Source organism: Lingula anatina, chromosome 1 (assembly GCF_051362555.1).
Source record: "Lingula anatina isolate TDL-2025a chromosome 1, LinAna3.0, whole genome shotgun sequence".
Lineage (NCBI taxonomy): Eukaryota > Metazoa > Brachiopoda > Lingulata > Lingulida > Lingulidae > Lingula > Lingula anatina.
Genome location: NC_141767.1, coordinates 10039040 through 10055676, shown reverse-complemented (window position 1 = coordinate 10055676; position 16637 = coordinate 10039040). Strand labels below are relative to the sequence as shown.

Here is a 16637-nt window from a genome sequence, read left to right as displayed (position 1 = left end):
TTCTCGAAAAATCTCGTTCGGTAGCAATTCAAGTTTGTTTGAAAATGGCGGCACGCACAAAACTTCCGGATACAGATGAATGAGAGGACTCGTTGTACTGATTGCAATTCTTGTTGTTAAACAATTCAAATAAACTAAGACAATTCTTTAAATTACAAAAGGTAAGTCCACTATATATACATAATGGAATTTATAATTAAATTACTTAATGGAAATGCTGATGTGTAAGGCAAAATACTTCACACTCAACAGTTTCATTCTGACATCTCTGACAAGAGAAAAGCTAATTCTCGAGTAACTCCGTAAAATCGTACTCCTTATGTGGAATTAAACTAGGAATAGCCTTGAATTTCTGCCCGTGAATGGGGAAAAGAACATCTGCAGCTTCCCCAAGCTTTCTTTTTTTTTCACTGCCCCCTTGTCACAAGCTGCATACTGGTACTCTTGAAAATGAAATGAAACCAAACAAATGCTCATATTATTTGCCAATGAAAGAATCCAAGATTTGGGAAAGAATGAGAATATGATTTAACTTTTGAACTTTGAACTTTGTGAAGTTCACATGTTAAATTTTTACTCTGTTCAGTATTTCATTGTACAGTATGTTTGATGTTTTGTTTTGACTACAACATGAAGTCAGGATTTCAGTGAACCCTAATTGCCCTTATATTTTTGTTACATGTTTCCATGTATGCTAAAGGTGCATCAGACCATACAAGAAATCTGATATTGGTGTTTGTTGTGGTTGTTGTTGTGGTGTAAGTTAACACATTCTCTTTTTAAAGAAAATAAGACATAACTAAAAGTTTTTTTAAAGAATGTTTTATCAGAAATTATAATATTTTTCTGTTTTATGTTGTATTATTTACATTTCAGAATGGACAACACAAGGAATGAGCAACACCATTTGAAGGAAAACATCCCCCAAGATGGATGGAGTTCCAGAGCAGGTGTTGTCTTGGGTTATAACCCAAACTCCAGCTTTATGTCACTTCAACAACGCATGGCACAGACAGCCCCACTCTCTGAGCAAAACCATAATGGAAAAAACTTTGATCCACTCCAGGTACAGCAGTTTAATGGAAGGGCACTCCTTCAGTCTGTAGATGGTTCAGGCAAAGACAGATTGGTATCAAGTGATCCCATGGGTCAGGGTGACTTCAGAAATGTTTCTTCCTTTAATCCACTTTTGCATACCAAGTCTGCTGAACTTAAAGGGTCTGGGTCTGGTGCAATGCACATACAGGATCCAATGATGCAAACTCAAATGATAAACGGCCAGAGTTTAAGGCAAGGATCAGGGCATGGATTTGGATCTGGATATTTACATCCTGGGTTTGGAACTGGGTCTGGTCAAAGCTTTGGCAGTGGATCTGGTAGTGGACCAGGGTACATGGACCCCTTGCTGCAAACTCAGCTCATGCATTCCCAGTTAATGAATGCTGGTTACCTACAGTCTGGGTCTGGTTTGTTGTCAAGATCTTTTATTGGCTCTGGTTCTGGAGTTGGAACAGGGTCCCCTTCCCACAACCTGACAGGTTCTGGAGATATGTTAAGTCCAGGAGTGACATTGAATCCCATGCTGAATTTGGACCTTCCAGTTAATAATTTCATGAAGGCTGTGAACTTTGATGCTATGATTCAAGGAACTGATATGATGGAAGAGGGAAAGGAGAACCTTAATGATAGTCAAGGTAAACTTTTTTCACGAATGGTGGAGGATAACGATAATATAAGCATATTTTCTGATAGAAAATAGTACAGGTTTCATTTACCAACAAAAAAAAAATACTTTTCAAGCCTTGTACAAAAGTTCACTGGACATTGTTGGATATAATTGGATATCATTAAAAAAATTTTTTTTTTTGCATATAGTTGCGTTCATAATAATAATAATAGTTTGACTTTACCCCCACAGTGTCAGACCTGTATGAGCAGCAACAGGCAGTGGAGCAAGCCCAGCTACTTCAGCGTTTTAAGCAACTCAGACAGATGCAACTACAACAGCAAGATATTCTTATGCAGCAGCAGCAACAGCAACTTCAGAGCCTGAAAGAGGAGCAGGGAAGGATCCAAAATATGATAGCTAGGCAGAGAGAACAACAGTGGGGAGGTATGGTAACCATTCTGAAAATGATTGTGTGAATATATTTGTGTTATTGAATTGATAATGCATTGATGGGGATGCTTTCAAAAGATGTATGTTTAGAAGGTTCTTAATTTTATTTAAAAGTGATTTGTTTGTTCAACACATTAGTAATGTAATTGAAAAAACGATGATTAAGTTGATTTACAGTCAACATGACATAAAAAGTAACAAGTATATAAACTAGTAGGTCATCATCATCATCAGTGCTGATGGAAAAAGATTTTTTAAAGTTATTGTACAGTTCCTTTTTTCTGCAATCTCAACAGGTGGTAGCCCTAAGAAATTGAGGCCAGCAAGCTCTACCCCATTTTCCACCCCACCAAGGAGTGATAAGCGTCCCCAGGGTAGAACAGTGCCTCAAGCCCTGGCCAGTGGCTTCATGGCTGTGTCCAGATCTCCACAATATCAGGTTAGTCACCATGTTCATGACTATGAATATGTCCTTTTTCAGTTTCAGAATGAATCTGGTTTTGAGTTTAATTTCTGGGAAAGATCTTGCAGTGTATTAAATATTTATATTTTATCTCATGATTGAGAGTTGCTACTGGCTCGTGTTCAAGTTATTTTGAAATTGGAATTAAATTATAAAAATAGCCATTTTGTCATTGTGAGTTTATGCAAGTATCAGGTATTTAAAAAAAACTTTCACAATGGTTATGAAATCATGTTTTCTTGGTGGGTATTGTAGGATGATCCTGAAATGAAAGCATTGCCAGAACCAGAATTCCATAGTGATACAGAGTCCAATGCTGACACTTTTGGTACAGAGGGAGTGTACCCACTTCCTGACACAGCCTCTGAAATGAGTGAGGCACCTCAAGAGTTGTCACCACCATCACAAGCATTACCAGCAGTGGAAGAACAACCTTCAATAGAGGATATTGATGTAAGATTGGATGAAAGATCTTCAGAAATGATGCAACAACCTCATGTGCAGCAGTCAGTGAATAAGCACACAAACAAGCTAGAATCTGAGAAAAAAAGACCTGAGAAAGCAGATGAAAATTCACAGGTATGTGCATCTTAAAAGTGTGCATTTTAAGATATATTTCCATTTCTTTCTTATGTTTTTGAATAGATGATAACATTGTTTTTTTCTGGTTTCTGGTTAATTTATTTTCTGTTGACAGGGACTGAAAAATGTACTTACCTTGTGATTAAAGAGACAGTAATTTATCTTATAACTTAAATTGAATTTTAAGACAATCCATTGATAGAATATTTGTTTGGAAATGACTGATTAATTGAAGGGTTTTAAAATATGTATATCAACTAACTTTTTGTTTTCTTCACAGCCTCCAGATGATGATGATAGACCAATAAAACCAGGATTATCTAGTAAGTGGAAATAAGTTTAAGTTACCCACCCAGAATAATGTGTTTGATGTACATACATGTGTTGGAATATATATTGGTATTGGGACAAAGAAGGGTTTCTTTATTTAGAATATTATAATTATGATGTGCTTGTTTAATCACAAACATGGTTAAGAAATAATGAAGCACTGGATAAAGTAAACTTTTTTGTAATCAAGAAATTTTAAACATAACCATCTTTTTCTTTTAGATAGAACAAGAACTTTTGAAGAACTTTTGGAGCAACAGCTGCAGCAAGAAAAACAGGTATGCTAACTGTAAGTTGTATTAAAAGATATACCTTTGAGACAAAAATCACCAGAGCTGGTCTTCATTAAGAATAGATTTTATGGCAGTCAGTCAAACAATTGACAAATAATTGTCTTATCTCCCTTAAAGTTTCATATATAATGTTAATTTTTTTTTAATAAAACATATTCACTACAGAAAGAAGACGTCCAGAAGCAGGCAAATAAGACAACCAAAAATGTGGTGAAATCTTTTCTGAAGAGAGGACAGGGTTTGACAAGATTTGGTCTGAGTTCAGAAAATAGGCAGAAGATGACTCAAAAAAATTCCTCAAAGAATGAATCTCACAGCCCTAAAGCAACCCAACATATTGAAGAAAACAGGGTATGAAAGATTTAGAAGATAAGATTATGTCTTTCATACCAGTCCACACTTATCTTTCGAGAAAGAAATGTATTTTTCTTCTTGTTAAATACTCTCTGCTGAAAAGAGTTTTAGAATACTTGTCAAAATGTACTTTTAATCAATAAGACATTCAGATTTTCAGGGTTTCTATGTAAATGTTTTAAGTTCAATGTAATAGCAATATGTTTTTTTAAAGCAATTGAACTTTATGTGATTATATTCTATAGGTTACTCCACCCAGAAAAATTGCCTCAAAAACACCATCATCACCTCGTCATCCTATACCAAGTCTGCAGCTGAAGCCATCTCCTAAAATGTATAATCCTTCTCCTGTGTCCAAGAGTATGCCAGTAGGAAAGCCATTTAGGTTTGTTTGTAGTTGATAATGACATGGAATGGTTGCACTATGAGATATTTTATGATATTATTTCTTCCCCTTTTATGCAGGTGAAAAAATTTGTCTGGCTATATGTTGTAACAAGAATTAAAAAAAAAAAATTAGAATTCATGTTTGATGGTCATTCAGTTTGTTTTTAAGCACCAAAGAAGAGTTGTACATGATAAGCATTATTTTGTAAATTAAAATTTTATTTCACATCAAATTAATTGACTTCAGTTTGGAGAAGATGGGTGATAATGCTGGAATGACTTCATCTATTGATGCGTCTTTTCTGTCTGCTGTTAAAAAAAGGGCTGAAAGTGAAAAGGTAAACCTATAAATAATGCTTATTTTGATTAATATCTAAACGTGAACATCTTCGTGACCAGTATGCTAAGAGAAATTTTTTTCAGCTACTTTTTAAATTTAAAAATAGTTTGTGTTTGTTTCCAAGAAATGCAATAAAATACTTCAAATTAGTGTTTTAGTTCTTTTTCTCTAACCATCTCATCTATTCGCTTTTAGATAGAGACAGAAGAACTCGAGGAGTTTGAACTTCTAGAACAGTATGCTGATGATAATATCTCTTTCTCCAGTAATTCTTCCTTAGTGGTAAAATTGATAGACAGGGACAAGGCCAAGAAAGGACAAGTAAGTCAACACTAGCTATTTATAAAATCAGTACTTTTACGTCAACTGAAATACTTACTTTTCTCGCAATGAATGTGTTTTGTGTGAGTGTCTTAAGTATTTGTCACTACTTATTATGCTTATAAGAAAGGAAAAGCGAATACTTCCAAGACCCTGATTTTTTTTTTTTATGTACAGACACAGATGTGTCTGTACATATTGCCATCACCTGCGTCTGTCGTCGCCGTCGCCGTCGCCGATCATGTCGCCGTCGCCATGCACTTTCTGAGTTAACACCATAAGTGGAAGACAGTTTTACTTTTTGGCTTTATATTTACAGAGCTGATGAATATTCATAAAACACAGGTCAAGTTCGAAAATCAGCATGATCGGGCCATTATTGTAGAATTTATGCTGTTTGTTCACTTTTCAGCATATATGCAACACTGTTAACACATTTCAAGGAAAACTGATAGGCCTGTTGTCATGAAACTCACAGGAGTAATCAATCTTACTAAAACGCAGATCAAGTTCGAAAATCGGCATGATCGGGCCACTATTTTAGTAGTTATGCTGTTTTTTCACTTTTCAGCATATATGCAACACTGTTAACACATTTCAAGGAAAACCCATAGGCCTGTTGTCATGAAACTCACAGGAGTAATCAATCTTACTAAAACGCAGGTCAAGTTTGAAAATCAGCATAATCGGACCATTATTTTATAAGTTATGCTGTTTTTTCACATTTCCTCAGATTCAATTCTTAGGCATGTTAACAGTCTCATTTGTTTGACATTTCCTGCATCTTAACAACATTGTTAGTTGATTACATAAAAATGATGGTAAACTTGTAATCGTGTATTGTGTAATAAGGTGTCAAAAATGGAAATAAACTCATATCATTGCAGTTTGTAAGATTCAATCATTCACTATGTTCAGAAACTCAGAATGGAGGAAATTGGACATTTGACACTGTTCTATTGATATTTTTCACATCTCATCAATTTTCTTAGTTGATCATATAAAAATGGCAGTAAACTGTTAATTTTGTTTTATGTTAAAAAAGTGTTAAAAATGGAAATAAACCCATTTCAGAATAGTGCTGTCTTGTTTCACATTTCCTCAGATTCAATTTTTAGGCATGTTAACAGTCTCATTATTTAATTAATAAGATACGTAAAAGTGTTTGTTTGACATTTCCTGCATCTTTACAACATTGTTAGTTGATTACATAAAAATGATGGTAAACTTGTAATCGTGTATTGTGTAATAAGGTGTCAAAAATGGAAATAAACTCATATCATTGCAGTTTGTAAGATTCAATCATTCACTATGTTCAGAAACTCAGAATGGAGGAAATTGGACATTTGACACTGTTCTTTTGATATTTTTCACATCTCATCAATTTTCTTAGTTGATCATATAAAAATGGCAGTAAACTGTTAATTGTACCACCAGCGTAGGCGCTGGCGGTACACATGGTTTTAGTCCCGACCCGTATGTTCCGCCGGCTCCTGCGGCTCCTGCGGCTCCGCCGCCAAGTCACCGTTACCGCTTCTCCTCCTAGACGGTAATGGCCTCCATACCCATCTCTTGGATTTAGGTCACCTATAATCTCAACTCGTTCCACGTAAAATTTGGGCTTTGTCGGTATTGGGGTCTAGGTGTGGCACTCATTGCAATGCACCCTTGTCCAAAAATGGCAAAATTAAATGCTAATTATCTCCCCTACGGAAGGAATTATGGGAAAAATTTCTACAGACAGCTTTCCAAAAGTCATATGTGTAGATTTCAAATATGCCCTTGGATTTGACCTTTGACCTTTATTTCAAGGTCAAATGGGCCAAAATTTTCAAAAAAACAAAATTTTTGCTGAAAAAAAAATTATTTGCGGTCTTATTCAGACACCACACAGACTTAACTAATAATATTAATGGAAAGTGTTACCCTTCAGGTCATCTTTCATCTCCGTGAATTTGGGGTCAATCGGTGCATTTTCACGGAATTAGCGGCCATAAGATATCGAAACTGAAAACTGTCTCTAAATCGGGAACCGTTAATGCCAGACACCCATTCTTTTTTGCATTTTGTAGAGCATGTAAAGCCCAACACTGGAGGTGGTCTCCGTTTTTTTGTATTCCATACGGTTTTCGAGTTACGCTGTATCAAAAAGTACATATTGGTGGTGAAAGCAAAATGTGCAGTACGGTAATGGATAATAAATTTTGAACTCCGGAAAAATAAAACATAAGGCTTGGCAAAGCAGACAACTTGTGGTCAAAAATGACATTATTTCATCAAATTTGAACATCTGGAACTTCAGAGCACCTCCCATTTCAAGAATTTTGACCAAAATGACCTTTTCTTTATTTTAATTAATTTTTTCTGTAGGAAATTTATGGCACATTATGGTAACTCCAAAATTATAACATTTAGTCCCTTATATCTCCAAAACTGGCAGAGATAGGTCCATAGTTACTATTGAAGTTGAATAGGAAGACATATACTGGCAATCTAAATGTGACCTTAAAATTGACCTTTGACCTACTTTTCACCATGAACTGAACTTTGCAAATTTTGCTTCCCTTTTATCTCCAAAACTGGCAGAGATAGGTCCATAGTCTCTATTGAAGTTGAATAGGAAGTCATATACTGGCAATCTACATGTGACCTTAAAATTGACCTTTGACCTACTTTTCACCATGAACTGAACTTTGCATATTTTGCTTCCCCTTTATCTCCAAAACTGGCAGAGATAGGTCCATAGTTACTATTGAACGTGAATAGGAAGTCATATACTGGCAATCTAAGTGTGACCTTGAAATTGACCTTTGACCTACTTATTATCATGAACTGAACTCTGCTAATTTCTTTCTCTTTTAACTCCAAACCTGGCAGAGATAGGCCCATAGTTACTATTGAAGTTGAATAGGAAGTCATATACTGGCAATTTACTGTGACCTTGGAATTGACCTTTGACCTACCTTACGATGAACTTAACTTTGATTGTACCATTTTTAGTAATATATATATTTTTTGCATATTTTGAAAATTCTTGTTGATTGCATTTTTACAGCTTGTCAAGCACAAGACTGGTGGCTGTGTTCCTTATTTTGTATATGTGGGGGTCTATACGAATGCTCTTGCTCCAGCTGGTGGTACAATATTCGGAGGTGGTATCGCCTCTCTGATCCTCTAGTTTTGTTTTATGTTAAAAAAGTGTTAAAAATGGAAATAAACCCATTTCAGAATAGTGCTGTCTTGTTTCACATTTCCTCAGATTCAATTTTTAGGCATGTTAACAGTTTCATTATTTAATTAATAAGATAAGTAAAAGTGTTTGTTTGACATTTCCTGCATCTTTACAACATTGTTAGTTGATTTTGTAAAAATGATGGTAAACTTGTTATCGTGTATTGTGTAATAAAGTTTCAAAAATGGAAATAAACTCATATCACTGCAGTTGATAAGATTCAATCATTCACTATGTTCAGAAACTCAGAATGGAGGAAATTGGACATTTGACACCGTTTTATTGATATTTTTCACATCTCATCAATTGTCTTAGTTGATCATATAAAAATGGCAGTAAACTGTTAATTTTGTTTTATGTTAATAAAGTGTTAAAAATGGAAAAAAAAACATTTCAGAACAGTGCTGTCTTGTTTACATTTTGGTATTTTCAAGTTGTGACTTTGAAGTTCCATGGGCCTGAAGACCTTTGCTAGTCACATTTTCTGAATATCCATAATACTAATATTTTATTATTAAAAATTGATGGTCATTATGCTGTTAAACATTATGTAATATTGCATCAAAATTTGGAAAAAAATATTTTGGGCACTGCTCCCATGATGACCATTTAAGAAAAATCATGTCACTTACTGTTCTCAAACTTACAGGAAAGAAACATGGGACTAAAATACAGCTTCAGTAGGCAATGCAGTCTGTTTGGTAATTCTTTCTGCTAGTTAAACAGTTTTTTTTTGTGAAAATTTAATTTTTCACATATTGGCATTTTCAAGGTGTGACTTTGAAGTTCCATGGGCTTGAAGACACATGCTAGTCACATTTTCTGAAAATCCATGATACGCATATTTTATTATTAAAAATTGATGGTCATTATGCTGTTAACCACTATGTAATATTGCATCAGAATAGAAGAAAACACAATTTTGGGTGCTGCTGCCATGATGACCATTATGGGAAAACCATGTTACTGATGATTGCCAAACGTTCAGAAAAGAAATACAGGACTAAAATGCAGCCTGAGTTGGAAAAGCAGTCTAATTGGCTTCTTTTTCTGGAAGTTATACATTTTCAAAGTGTGAACTTGAGCTGCCATGGGCCTGAAGCCTTATGCTTGTTACACATTTTACTTTCATTGGTATTACCTGTTGAGCATAATTAAAATTTGATGTTGAATTTGCAGTTTAACATAATGTACTTTTGCATCAGAATTGACAGTAGCCTATTTTGTGCATAGTTATTTCCTGCTTTTTGTCTGTACATTTGACAGCTTTGCTGCCTTGTTTTTTTTTTTTTTTTTTTTTGAAGTTTAATTTTGTTATGTATAAGTAAATATCTTTATTGTGCTTGATCTTTTATGTTAATTTTCACATATTTTCATTTCTTTCTATTTCGGTGCTTCAAGGTTAACCACCAGATGTCTCCATTATCCAAACACATCAAGGCAGCCAAGATGAAACACCATCTGCATCAAAGCCCACAGGATACCAGGCTAGAGAAAACAGTGGAGGAAAGGTAGGCCTTCTACAGCCTATGACATTGACACTTGTCCCGCGCAGAATACCCTTAAAATTGAGTCAAGCCAGTGAAATTGTGTAGCTTTCAGTTTTTCTGGCCACTATTTCTGTGAATAGGTTCTTAGACTCTGGTATCCTGCTTGTAGAAAAACAATTTCACAAAATTCCATTGTCTTTTAACCTTGACTCATTGCTTTCATCAGATGTGAACATCTGTTATTTAGAGTTTTGTAGATATCAATATCCTGTCCTCCACTTTGAGATCACAATAGAAACGGCTTGAATTTCACAGTTGTCACAAGTTCACTTTGAGATCCAGTAAAGGTAAATTGCCTAAAAGTAAACCAGTGCACACTATCTTAATCTCATAATGTTAAATTTTACAGTGAGAATGAAGAGTCTTCTGATAGCAGTGATAGTAGCAGCAGTATATCAGAGGAGGATACTGACTTGGAGAATGAATTGGAAAATAACAAAACATTGGTAGACCAGGAGGAACACAACTTGGATGAGGAATTTGACACTAATGTTGTTAAAGTAGTTCACAGAAAGATAGCTACAAGGCATTCAAATGATGAATTCCAAGAGAAGAACCAAGGACAGTTAAATGGCCTTGGAGATGAGGAGAATGTAGAAGAAGAGGAGAAGTTGGAAAATAAGGTTGAAGTGCTCCATTATGGAGCAGAAGTGAGGTCTGAATCTGAAATATATGAGAAGAATGTGATTAGTTCAACAGAGGGTGTATTTGGGAAGATGAAAGGCAGTGCACACGAAGAAAGCATAGAAGAAGAACATGCTGTATCCAAAACTAACCAGCAAGAGGAATCTGAGGCAGAAAGCTCTGATGAGGAAGACGAGGAAGAGGATGAAGACAGTGACAACCTAGGGAAATTTGAAGAACAAAATAATGCTGACAGCAAAGGATATTATCATCTTCCACATGAAGAGAAAATGGCATCCCCCAGGCCGCTAACACAGCAAGTGGTACCACCCCTGTCTCAGTCCATTGAATTTGATGACACAGAAAGTTGGGGTGTCACAAACCAAGATGAGGCGGGGAATGCACATGGCAGTAGTAGTGCAGGACAAGTGAATGGTGCAGGGACTCCCCCAACATCCAAGCTTGTCACTAAGCTCTTCCCACAGTTGAAGCCACAAAAGAAAGCTGTTAGCCCACAGATACAGGTATGGTGAAATCTATTTAAAAATTAAAAGTTTTATATATTTGATAACAATTTTTTACCAGCATAATAAGATGTTTTTGTATTTTTCATTGTGAATTCAGTTTACATCAGTTTGGTCATTTATTTAGGTTTAAAATATATCATTATATCATTAATACAGAAAATATTGTGTTTAATCAAAAGTTGAAATGTCTCTGCTAATGTGTATGCAAATGCACCACTCTGGAGATAGGTACTGCCATGAAATATTCTTTAAATATGCCAAATTTTCCTATAACACTTTTAAGGAGTTGGTGCTATATGCATAACTAAAAGACAGCCCCTGCCCTATAAAATCTTTTTTTTTTCTTAGATATTTTACCTATATAGTGGAATTCAAAATGACATGTTATGTTTAGAAGAACATGGATTAAAAACCATGTGGTAAAGGGTTAATTGCGCTATGTTGATATTGTTTTAAAGCCAAACCAGCAGCAGATGGTCCAGATCCGCCAGGCAGAGGTTGGCAGTGGGGTACAGTCCAAGGTCCTCAGAGACAAACTGATGGAACTGGAGACAGAAATTGAGAGATTCAGGCAAGAGAATGCTGCCCTAGCAAAACTGAGAAAAGAGAGGGAGGAGGTTAGTAATGACATTGTTATTTATTCTTATTAATTTATTTCACTGTTTAATTTCCAATGATCAAATGTATTTTAGAAAGAGCAAACATTGCAACTTTTATTACTTAGAATCAAATAAAGTTAACCTATGTTTTTAAAGCAAGTTGGTCATGTTTGCCAATAATTAACTTGTAGAAGAGGGTATCATTCCTCAGACTGAGTACAATTATTCTCTGAGGTGTCAAATGCTATTTGAGGTTATCTTCACCAGCATTCACAAAACTTTAGAATCTATTTCATTATTATACTTCTAATAAAGGGACTGGAAAAACTGAAGAAAGAGATGGCTGAATTTGAAAAGCAAAAGGCTGAAGAGCTTGAAAGGCTGCAGGAATTTAAAAAGCAAGAAATGAAAAAGTTGAAGTGAGCCTGTTATTTTTTTATTTGCCAATGATCTGAGTAGTTTTCATAACTATATCATGCAATATTTTAGTAGAATAATAGTTACAAGGGGTTATATTTGTATTTATCAGACCAAGGTGATAGCATTTTCTTTTCAATTTTATGAAAATGGTTTGTATTTTCACCTTTTCTTTCAGAAAATGAAATGCATGGATATTTTTTTTTTCATATTTCTAGGCATGAGAAAAAGGTATTTGAGCAGTACCAGAAAACTGCCAGGGCACTTCCAGACAAGAAAGAGAGAGAAGAAATAGAGATGTTGAAGAATCAGGTATATAAACAGATTTTTAAAGAAGATTAAATTTTCGGTGTTTTCTTTTACTCAAATCCAAACCAGACAGAGAGAGTGACATGTTGAAGAATTAGGAATATTGACAAACATTTCGAAATCTCCTAGAAAGATTGAATTTTCAGAGTTTTTTTTCTTTTTCTTTTTTTTTTTTTTTTGTTATCTTAAATTCAATGTAGTATTGAAAAACTTCTTTGTTTCTACTCATACATGATTATTATTCTATAGTATGAAGTATTTACATTTAACTGAAGTTTTTTTAAAGATGATAAATGTGCATTGAAATTGTAATATTTGTTTTTTTACCTTGGTAGCTATCAGAATTACAAGAAGAACTGAAAAGAAAAGAGTCGCGTTGGACAGCCAGCACCACTAGACTGCGTGACAGGATACAAGCTGTGGAAGTGGAGAATTTTGAACTGAAGGAAGAGGTGAAGATTTTAGAGAGAAGAAGACTGGACAACTGGCAGAAAGATCAAGTAAATAAGGTACTGTATATATCGTATCACCCTTGCCAAGTCATAGTATGGTTTAATCTGATATAATCTTGGCCTTAAAATTAGATTTGTTACACATGGTTAGTGCTGGGAACACCAGACTAAAATCCACATGATATAGACTCATTATGTTTAGACAGAATAATTTTATTAGATAGTTGATGGAATAATTTTGTTAAATCTTTAACAAGTTTCCATTATATTCCAAACACTGCACTCGTATGACTGAAAATGCCAAAATAGTGTAATAAATATAATTTCAAGATACTTTGGAACATTTGTACTGTACAAGATATTTAGGTAAAACTGCACTTATTATTTCTGCTTTCCTCAAATCTATATTTTCCATTGAATTTTGACAGCCCATATTAATACAGGATAGAAAGTGTTGCATTGAAGGTCAAAAACATTTAACAATTTGTTTTCAGAAGGAATCAAGTTTTTCTCAGCCATTCAAGAAGCCTGCAATTGTGCAACAGAAATTGGAGGATCAAGTGAAACTTGACTTGAAAGAGGAGACCACAGGTAAAGATGTCAAACTTTAAATGGATAATAATATTATGACACTTCTATGCTTGTATAAGTTTATTTATTTATTTATTTATTTATTCATTTATTTATTATAGTGTTTTTGCAAAAAAAAAAAAAAAAAAACAGTGTTCAAGTGTAATTTACATTTTTTTCTTAATAAAAACACCTAGGTATATGTTAGAAGTATATTTATCAATGTTTTTTCTAAGTGACAAATCCTACAATTTAGTTGTATTTTTTTTTCAAGTAGAGAAGAGCATGCCACCTCCTTTCAAAGTTCCCCAGAAGAAAATGGCCTCTAGTCAAGTTGGTCAGGTATTGATAGCTGAGGACACCCCACGTAGACAACCCACAGCTGTACAGCAAAGGTTACTTTTGACAATTTTAATATTCTTTTTTAAATTTAGTATTAATATTTTGAGAATAAAATTACATAAAGTATCAGATTATTGACTTTATCTAGAGGTTTTCCTTTCAATATATATTGTTCTTGTGCTTGGTGTGATTTTTTTCTTTTTTTTTTTTTTGGGGGGGGGGGCAGACATGTTTACAATATATTCAAAATTCTTTATTTTGTAATCATAATCAATGATTTTTAGCCATAGTAGAAGAGCTTCTTCCATGTTTTCAGCTGGTTATTGGGCTTTGTGTATTTACTGAGTAATTATGTTTTCTCTCAGTGATGACCTTCACTCAGATACAAGCTCAGAGGTGGATGTCCAGGAGGACAAGAAGTCGGTCCCCAGGAAAAGAGTCCTGCTGAACACTAAACATATAGACAAGGGGAGCGAGGACTATGAAGAGATTCAGCATCCTGATGGAAAGGTAGTATCAGTTACCATACTTTACTAGGCATTAGGTTCATTACATGTAGTTTAAATCTATTTCAAACAATTAAACAAGAATTGGAAGGAAACGAACTCAAAATGATGTTACTTTTTTCACTGACCAAACTATTAAGAAGAGGTATATATAAATTGGACGTGCACTGAGAGATTTTTCTTTTGTTACTAAAAACAGTAAAGACACCTTCATGTAATTCAAAATGTGCTCAGTAATGGTTATCGCCACAAATTAATTGTCATTTATATCATGTAGCTTGAGAGAATCTACAGCAATGGTGCCAGAGAAATCCTGTTTGCCAATGGAACAAGGAAAGAGATCTCAGCAGAGGGACAGTATATCATTGTGTCATTTTTCAATGGAGATGTCAAACAAATATTGCCAGATCAGAGAGTGGTATGTTTATTAAAGGAAGCAGTGGATTCTGCAGCTTTTTTTTTTTTATTTCAAGAAAATTTTGTAAGATTCATTTACAATGCAATGAATTCTCCTGACATTTCACATAGGAAAAAAAGCTAATAGTCTCTATGCACTTCTCTTTTTTTTTATTTCATTACCAAAAACCTCTGTAACTGCCCTAGTGTTAAATGGTGTCCCATTACTGGCAGCAGTATATTCTTCCACACTTAGGTTTACTATTATGCAGATGCCCAGACCACCCACACTACATACCCAGATGGCTTGGAGATTTTACAGTTTCCTAAGTAAGACATCTTCTCTGTGCACTGTAAACTTTTTGGCCGTTAATTTTACTTGCTTAGTTTATCTGATGGTGGATTTACTAGGACTTTTATCTGTCAGCTGGTAGATGACAAATGACACAGCTGCTTGGAAATTAATTGGACTAAACACACTCCTTACACTTACACTCTTTGAACTTAATAGACTTAAACGTTTTTTGTAAGTCTTTTATATTTTGAATTATAAGGTATTTTTCTAATCACTTTGGAATTGCTTTTGTTGGCTTCAGTTGTGTAGTCATTGTCATTTTAACTTGCATGAGTATGCTTAAAGATCACCATTTATCTACAATTACAAGATTTTATATTTATCAGTCTGTCAACTTCCATTGTAGTAACCAAATGGAAAAACACTACCCTGATGGCACCAGGGAGATAACATTTCCAGACCAGACCATCAAGTACCTGTTTCTCAATGGGACAGAGGAGAGCATCTTCCCTGATGGCACGGTAATCAGGGTAGACAAGAATGGGGATAAAACTATGGAGTTTCCCAATGGACAGAGAGAGATACACACACAGCAATACAAGGTATGTTGTTTATTAGTTTGTCTAGGGATTTGGGATTTGTGTAAGCTGAGGGAATTCAGTATTATGGGAGCAATTAATTAAAATTAATATGGTGAACTGATCATATATTTATCTAATATTTTTGTTTAAGTTTCATTTCATGAAAACTTTAATGTAGAAACTGATAGATAAAAATATGATTACAGGACAAATTCTTATTTTATATTATATAATTAGCTCAATTGTTGTGCGTCCCAATTTCAGAAAAGAGAATACCCAGATGGAACGGCTAAGATAGTTTACCCTGATGGGAGACAGGAGACAAGATATGCCAATGGCAGGGTGCGCATCAAGGACAAAGATGGGAACATTGTCATGGACAGGAGGTGACACACAGCTATAGGAATGCAATCTTTCTTTATTTTCCGTCCATTATATTTTTATATAAAATCATGTTGGAATTGCCTTTTTTTGACTGAAGGATTTACTCAACATACACTGGAAGGGAGTCTTCAACTTGAATTCCACATTTCTGTTAATTGGCATTCCTTCAGTAGGACAACACAATATTTCAATTCATGTCAGCCATTAAAAAGTTATGTATTAGTCACCTGCACCTATTTACATATTAAGGAGTTAAATTACGTCGGCAGCTTTTATTACAAAAGTGATGTGCTTCCACAACAGAGTGTTGGACAAATTCATGCTGTGATAACATTTGTGGGTTTAATAGGTAAAACTTAGTATACAGACTTCAATTGCTTATTTTTTATGCAAGTAGATTTGTTTATAAGTTCAAGTTTATGCATTGCCCACTTTTGATTTGTGATGTATACTGGCATACATATATGTTATGTACTTATGAAATAGATGTATCAGTATGCATATAAATGTGAGGTTTGTAAGTAAGGCTGTCAAAGTCGAGATAAGGGTTGCAATGTTTATGAACCAAAGTATTGTATATTATGCAATAATATTTAATAATAAAATATGCATTACCATCACACACACTTCAAACTTTTTTAGTTTTCTTTCAAAGAAAAGAGAC

At 34.4% G+C, this 16637-nt stretch overlaps 1 protein-coding gene across 2 annotated transcripts; it reads left to right on the top strand.

Moving 5' to 3' along the window:
* The first annotated feature begins 7 nt into the window (after positions 1 to 7).
* On the top strand, positions 8 to 16599 carry LOC106165958 (uncharacterized). Of its 2 annotated transcripts, none has more exons than XM_013544341.2 (24): positions 8 to 161; positions 877 to 1694; positions 1919 to 2113; positions 2416 to 2558; positions 2838 to 3161; positions 3445 to 3487; positions 3717 to 3772; positions 3953 to 4138; positions 4387 to 4526; positions 4776 to 4866; positions 5064 to 5189; positions 9823 to 9932; positions 10321 to 11119; positions 11581 to 11739; positions 12037 to 12140; positions 12357 to 12450; positions 12783 to 12956; positions 13394 to 13490; positions 13747 to 13864; positions 14177 to 14321; positions 14595 to 14735; positions 14970 to 15043; positions 15415 to 15610; positions 15854 to 16599. In XM_013544341.2, the coding sequence occupies exons 2-24, from the start codon at positions 878 to 880 to the stop codon at positions 15977 to 15979; spliced, it is 4458 nt and encodes a 1485-aa protein (XP_013399795.2). In that variant the 5' UTR covers positions 8 to 161; position 877; the 3' UTR covers positions 15980 to 16599. The 2 variants fall into 2 exon arrangements, with proteins under 2 accessions (XP_013399795.2, XP_013399794.2); XM_013544340.2 differs by having other exon boundaries at positions 13744 to 13864.
* The last annotated feature ends 38 nt before the right edge of the window (positions 16600 to 16637 follow it).

Bases quoted from the DNA above. Each gene is read 5' to 3' on its own strand.
- LOC106165958 (XM_013544340.2), top strand. From the start codon at position 878: ATGGACAACACAAGGAATGAGCAACACCATTTGAAGGAAAACATCCCC. The intron at 3,488-3,716 runs GTAAGTGGAAAT...TTTTTCTTTTAG, and splicing joins AATAAAACCAGGATTATCTA to ATAGAACAAGAACTTTTGAA. The intron at 13,865-14,176 runs GTTACTTTTGAC...GTTTTCTCTCAG, and splicing joins CCCACAGCTGTACAGCAAAG to TGATGACCTTCACTCAGATA.